General features: G+C 44.2%; 1 protein-coding gene across 2 annotated transcripts in view; it reads right to left on the minus strand.

Annotated features, from left to right (window-relative positions):
* RRN3 (RRN3 homolog, RNA polymerase I transcription factor) overlaps positions 1 to 6339 on the minus strand; it is a 34860-nt gene extending 28521 nt beyond the window's left edge. Inside the window, exons 1-3 of one of the 2 annotated variants that reach the window (XM_021086179.1) lie at positions 6185 to 6339; positions 4358 to 4463; positions 3409 to 3465 (exon numbers count right to left, since the gene is read on the minus strand). In XM_021086179.1, coding sequence (XP_020941838.1) covers positions 3409 to 3465; positions 4358 to 4463; positions 6185 to 6273 — 252 coding nt within the window. In that variant the 5' untranslated portion in view covers positions 6274 to 6339. The remainder of the gene's footprint in view (positions 1 to 3408; positions 3466 to 4357; positions 4464 to 6184) is intronic. The other variant, XM_021086180.1, reaches the window with a different exon arrangement.

The raw sequence follows: 6954 nt of genomic DNA on the forward strand, positions 1-6954 counted from the left end.
AAAGAGGAAGTAACACTTGCACTGTCTTTAAAAAGAGTCTTCATTCTCTGGGGTGCTATCCCTTACGAAGGTAAAAGCAAGTCTTCAGAAAACCAAAAGCAGCTCAGTTAGGCTGGTGTATACGGTAAGCAAGCCAGCCAGCCGAGAGAGAAGTCTAAGGAGCAAAGAGGAGCCGGACAACTCGCTGAAGTCCCTGTAAGCCAGACTGATCATCAGAAAGATCTGCCGGCAGCGTGGGGCAGGGACTGAATGAACAAACCCTGTACTAAGACAGAACCTGGGACAGTTCACTAGCGAACATGACACTTTGGCTGGATCTCAAAGAGAAGTTTTGTAATTACAGTAATAACAATAAACACTAATATAAAACCACGTGCCAGGCACTATTCTAACACATTAACATACATTAACTCCTTTAATCATTACAACCACTCCATGAGACAGGTACTAACACTGGTTCCTGTTTTACAGCGCGGGACACTGAGGCTTTAAGGTTTAGTAATTTGCCATTGGTTTCAAAACTTGTTAGGGAGGGAGGCCATGTAACCAGGGCCCATGTTCAAACAGGCAACAAATAAAAGGGATAGAGGACAGAAAGAAAAGGCAAAGGTATAAAGACAAAAAAAAAGTGGCAAGTTCAGGGAATGAAATAACCAGTGAGTCTGAACACTGAAAATTGTTGCAGGCCAGGCTAAAAAGCTGGTCATTTCCTCTTCAGTAGCATGAAGTTTTCTGTTTTTTTTGTCTTTTCAGGGCCGTACCCACAGCATATGGAAGTTCCCAGGATGGGATCAAAATGGAGCTGTAGCCAAAAGCCTACATCACAGCCACAGCAAGAAAGAATGTGAGACATGCCTTCGACCTATACCACAGTTCATGGCAAAACTGGACCCACTGAGTGAGACCAGGGATCAAACCCACATCCTCATGGATACTAATTGGGTTCATTACCGCTGAGTCATGATGGGAACTCCTCAGTAGGGATGAAGTTTTTAGCAATGACTTTAGATGACTCAGTTTGCACTGCTGAGGATAAATCTGGGGGAGGGTATATGTGAGACAGAGAAGAACTGGAATCTAGACACCACTAAAGAGGTTATTAGAAGAGTCCAGAAAAGAGAAGGCCAACAAAACAAGAAACTTGATTTTTTTTCCCAAAGGGATCAATGGATACAAGGGGTGAGAAAGTCTAAAAGGATTCCAAGGTTCCCAACTTAAGAACTAGGTAAGCAATAAATCATTTGAACACATGAAGAAGGCTAGCGAAGTGGGTTTGGAAGAGAGAGAATGCTAAGTTTGCGGCACCTGTTACACTTGTGGGCTGGCAGTTAATAAACAAGTCTGGAGCCCACAAGAGCAATCTGAGATACAGATACAAATCTGGGAGTTTATCAGGACGCAGGTCAATTTCAAAGCCACAAGGGCATAAGAAGATCACACAGGAAGGATCTGTAGAGTGAGGGTCAAGTTTGGAAGTCCAATAAGCATAAAATATAAGAACCTGTCACAAAAAATGATTAGAGATAAGCTTAAGAAGACAGGAAGAGGGAGTTCCCACTGTGGCTCAGTGGGTTAAGAGCCCGACACTGTCTATGAGGATAAGGGTTTGAGCCCCGGCCTCACTAAGGATCTGGCATTGCTGCAAGCTGCAGCGTGGGCCACAGATGCAGCTCAGATCCTATGTCGCCGTGGCTGTGGTGTAGAAGACAGGAAGATCATAGAAACCAAAGGAAAGGTATTAAGAAATTGGCAACCAACAGCATAAACTACTAAAAGGAATCAGTATGGGGCATTAAAAAAAAAAACAAAAAAAGGAGTTCCCGTTGTGGCGCAGTGGTTAACGAATCCGACTAGGAACCATGAGGTTGCGGGTTCGGTCCCTGCCCTTGCTCAGTGGGTTAATGATCCAGCGTTGCCGTGAGCTGTGGTGTAGGTTGCAGACGCAGCTCGGATCCCGCGTTGCTGTGGCTCTGGCATAGGCCGGTGGCTATAGCTCCGATTAGACCCTAGCCTGGGAATTTCCATATGCCGCGGGAGCGGCCCAAGAAATAGCAAAAAGACACACACACACACACACAAAAAAACACACACACAAAAAAAACTCCACTGAAATTAGCATGTAAGAAATCAGAGAGGAGTTCCCTGGTGGCTCAGTGGGTTATGGATCCAGCATTGCTGTTCCAGTGGCTCGAGTTCCAGGTTCCATTCCTGGCCCAGGAATTTCACATGACGTGGGTGAGGCAAAAAAAAAAAAAAAAAAAAAATCACTGATAATCTCTGTCACAGTAATTACAGCAGTGGATTTAAACACGAATGAGAAAGTGCACACTGTCAGCAGGAGTAACAATCAACAAAGTCCCTCGGGTCAGAGGCTGTCCTAAGTGCTTCTTCTCTATCACCTCATTACATCCTCTTAAAACTTACTATATGTTTAAAGAATTCCTCTATGTCTCTGGTTTTACAAGGAGGAAAACAGAGGCAGAAATGTTAAACAACTTGCCCTAAGATGGAACGCTGGGAAACAATGAGCTGGGATTTCATCTCAGGTCATCTGATTGCCACTGCTCACAATAACAGACCACTCTTTCCAAGACAGGGCAGTAAAGGAAGAAAAGGGAAATAAGATTGATTGAGTTATTACTATACCACAGGTACATAACTTGAGCCAATTTCCAAAAATGCTGAAAGAGTAGTAGCTTGAAAGACAAGTCACCTTTTGGTTTTTATTTTGTTCTGTTTTGTTTTACTACTGGGGAACCATGAGAATTGCATACGGCACTGAAGAAAGGTTCTAGAAAGGAAAAATTAAAGCAGAGTTTCTCAACGTCAGGGTTAGTGGCATCTGGTGACAGATCATTCTTTGCCATCGAGGGCCACCACGTGTATTGTCTGTAGGATGTTCTGCAGCGTTCCTGTCATCCACTCACTAGATGCCAGTAGCACCCTTCCCTTCCCCCAGCTGTGACAACCAAAAACCGCCCCTGGTTGAGAACCATTAAAGAAGGATCACAGAAGACTTCCTGTTGTGGCTCAGCGGTAGCAAACCCATGTGGTTCAATGGTAGTAAATGTGACTAGGATCCATGAGGATGCGGGTTCAATCCCTTGCCTCACTCAGTGGGTTAAAGATCCAGAGATGCTGTGAGCTGTGGTGGAGACTACAGACATGGCTCAGATTCCAAGTGGCTGTGGCTGTGGTGTAGGCGAGCAGCTCTAACTCCAACTCGACCCCTAGCCTGCGAACTTCCATATTCCGCAACTGTAGCCCTAAAAAGCAATAAATAAATAAACAAAAACCAAAGAAGGATCAGAGAGTAAATTCCAGAGGATGAAAGAGGAACACAGTGCCAATTACTGTCTCTACAAAGTGGCAACGACTTTGCTAATGATCAAACACAAATTTAATTACCTTTATCTCTGGATCTAACAGCTGGTTCTTCAACAATTCAAAGTCATTTGTTTCGCCCTTAATAAAATGGGGGGGAAAAATGAATTTTTGCTTGCTTGGGTTTCCAGTTAAAGACCAACAGCAGAACTTTCAACTATTACAAAAAAATGCATCGTGATATATGTATCTGTATAAGTGATTTACTTTACCATACACCTGAAACTAACACAACTTTCTAAGTCAACTATTCTCCAATAAAATGTATTGGGGAAAAAAAAGATCCTAGATTCTAACAAGATAAACACACATATAAAAAGAACATTGTAACATTCATACATCAACTGGAATTACAAATCCTGACTACGAAAATTTTAAAACTTATGTTAGTGAAGCTAGTGGGCTAGAAAAAAAGAAAATGACAACTCAAATGCAATTTATCTTTAGGTGTACTTGTGTACTGACATTTAAATATGAAAGTGAATATGCTACATAGAGATATATATGCAAGTTGCATATAAAAATACATAGTCCTGATTATTTTCCCTCCATTGCTGACATACAGTAGAATCACTTCTAAACTGATGCAAAAACAAACCAAAACCAAAACCCTCATCAACAAAGCTGGTTTGTGGCCCAAAGCAATGCTTAGGTAACTCCTTAAGAAATAAAATGCCCTGATCTAATGATTTTTTAATTCTACCTCTTGCCAAAGTTTTAAAAAGATACTATACAAAGAAAGCATTTAAAGATCTGTAACAGCAAAGGGGTTACTACTCTCTGAGCTGACAGCACCAAGCTGCTGTGAAATATCTGATTTCAATATTGATATCAAATTCATCTTATCTGTCCTGTCTATCAGATTATAGCTATAGCTGTAATCTGACTAGCAAAAATAAAACCTCAATATGTCAATTTTAATTCAATAAAGGTGAGGAAAAAACTCACCAAACCTCACATTATCCCCTCTTACCTTTTTGTATTTCAGCAACACTTCTGTCACAGTTCCACCAAACCGAACGGTTTTTCTTGGGGGAGAAATGAAGAAATCATTCTCTAGTGCAAGCATATCTGAAAGCCTATAGAATGAAGATTATCAAGCCATTAAAGTGCTTGACAGGGAACAATAAAATATATAATAACCAACATTTACTGGACCATCATCATCCGGGGGGACTACTGCTGAAGTCCCCTAACTGGCCTCCCTGCCTCTCCTTGAGTCCCCCAACAATTCCTCATTCAGTGATCTAAAGATCTTTCAAAAAGACAGATCAAGCTATCCAACTCTCCTGCTTAAATTCTCCAAAGGTTTCCTACTTCACTCAGAATAAAAAGTCTACACTCTTTACTGGGGGCTTTGAGGTCCAACATTAATCTGGCCCCTGCCTACCTCTCTAACTTCATCTCCAAACACTTACTGCAGCCAGAGTCTTTTCTGTTCTTCAAACTCACCAAGCAGATTACCATTTTACTTATCATTACTTCTATCAGAGACACTCATTTTCCAGATATGAACCTGGTGGGACCCCTGTCTTCACTCAAGTTGAAGCTCAAATGTCAGAGAGGGCTTCCCCATCAGAATTCTAAAGTACTCATCCTTTCTTTCTCCCCTACCATCATCCTGTTTTATTTCTTCACAGAAGTTTCCAGTATCTGAAATCATCCTGTTCATTTATTTTTTGTCTTCCCTTCCTCACACTGTAAGCTCTGCTGAGAGCAGGGACACTGTCTCTTTTGATTGACTACGATCCCCCATGTCTAATACAGAAAGCAGGCACTTAAGAAATATCATGAATGATGCTATGCCGAATGTAAGTTTGTTTCTTTTAAACACAGTAGATTAGTGAAAAACATAGTATCTTGCTAGTGACTCTCAAAGTTAAACCCCACAGTGTTTCACCAGGATCAGGGACTTTAAAAGTTGACTAGGATAAACACTGTTAAACAAAAGTGTGTCAAAACAAATTTCAGGGGTTCCCATTGCTGCTCAACCAAAACGAATCTGACTAGTATGCATGATGACGCAGGCTGATCCCTGGCCTCCTTAACTCAGTGGGTTAAGGATCCAGCATTGCAGAGAGTTCTAGACCGCAGATGCGGCTCAGATCTGACATGGCTGTGGCTGTGGCATAGGCCAGAGGCTGCAGCTCTAATTCGACCTCTAGACTGGGAACCTCCATATGCTGTGGGTGCGGCCCTAAAAAAGACAAAAAATAAAATTAAATTAAAAATTTCAAAAAAACTAAAAAAAAAATAAAAGGCAGTATGCCATTAGTGATGGCATTCAGCTGATAATCCATATAACCCAGGGACTAAATCTAAATCTAACCAAGGAAGTTCCCTCTTGGCTCAGCGGGTTAAGGATCCGGCGCTGTCACTGCTGTGGCTCAGGTCACAGTATGGCACGGGTTCGATCCCTGGCCTGGGAACTTCTACAAGTCGCAAGTGCGGACCAAAAAAAAAAAAAAAAAAAAAAAAATCTAGTCCAAGAAGCAGGTGGAACGAGTAAAAGGGTAGAATGCCGTACCCAGGCCTGGGACGCTATTGAGCGAGCCCAGTAAGAGGGAGTCCAGGGAGGAGCAAAAGGAACTCTGGAACAGAAAATAAGTTCATATTTCCAGCCCCTCTCCCACCTTTATTACCCACCTAAGGGACATGGGCTCCCTATTGAGAAACTGAACTGACCCTGTTCCCTCTGTTCCCACCCCCCACTCCTTTTCGGACCCTTCGGATTGCTCCCCTAATCCCGGTCCTAGGCTTTGGTCCCAGACGCGTAAGAGCAAGCGCCCCGGATTCTCACCCTGTTCTAGACGCGCCCAAGGTCTTGACTGCGGAGGCCGAGGTGGCAGCATCTCCGGGAAACCGCGTGTGAAGCAGCGGGGCCGCCATCGGGCCGGACAAGCGCGACGATTGCAACCTGCGCCGGAAGTCTTGTTTCTTCTAAGACCGCCTCCGTCCAGGAAGACTCGCGTGAGAGCTGCGGCCGTCAGCCAATCAGGAACCGCAACTGGGGAGCGCTGAGTGAGCTCGGCGAGCTAGAGCGCCACCAATGCGGTCTCCTCCAAGCCCTGCATCGGGCCCCTCCTTCTGCCTGGAGGACTTTCTCTGCCTAGCGAGGTGTTGCGCTGAGGGCGCCTCCTGTACAAGTAGGGGAGGGATTCGTAGGGCGGCACAATCCAGCCTCCAGGGTCCCAGAGAAGGGGCGGGGACACCGGCAAGTGCTAAGCCGTGGCTAGGTATTAAGCTTTTGGAGTCAAAACATCCGTCAGTCAAACTGAAGAACCCAAGGACCCGTGATTAACTCAAACCCGCAAAGAGATGGTGCCGTCCAGGGTTGGAACGAGTCGGCTCGATCCACAGGAAGCTGCTTCCCGTTACCTGCTGGCTACCCTCACAGACGCCCAAACTAATCTTATCCTCGCGGAGACAGGCTTGACGAAGCGGCTTACCCCTATACCTCAGAGCTTATCGTGATGCTGGGATGAGAAATCAAAGAGTGAGAGGAGACAGTTTCCAAAAGACATTAGCCCTTGAACTTAAATTTTTAAAGGAGGCACGGAGTTGGCCAGA

Source organism: Sus scrofa, chromosome 3 (genome assembly GCF_000003025.6).
Source record: "Sus scrofa isolate TJ Tabasco breed Duroc chromosome 3, Sscrofa11.1, whole genome shotgun sequence".
Classification (NCBI taxonomy): domain Eukaryota; kingdom Metazoa; phylum Chordata; class Mammalia; order Artiodactyla; family Suidae; genus Sus; species Sus scrofa.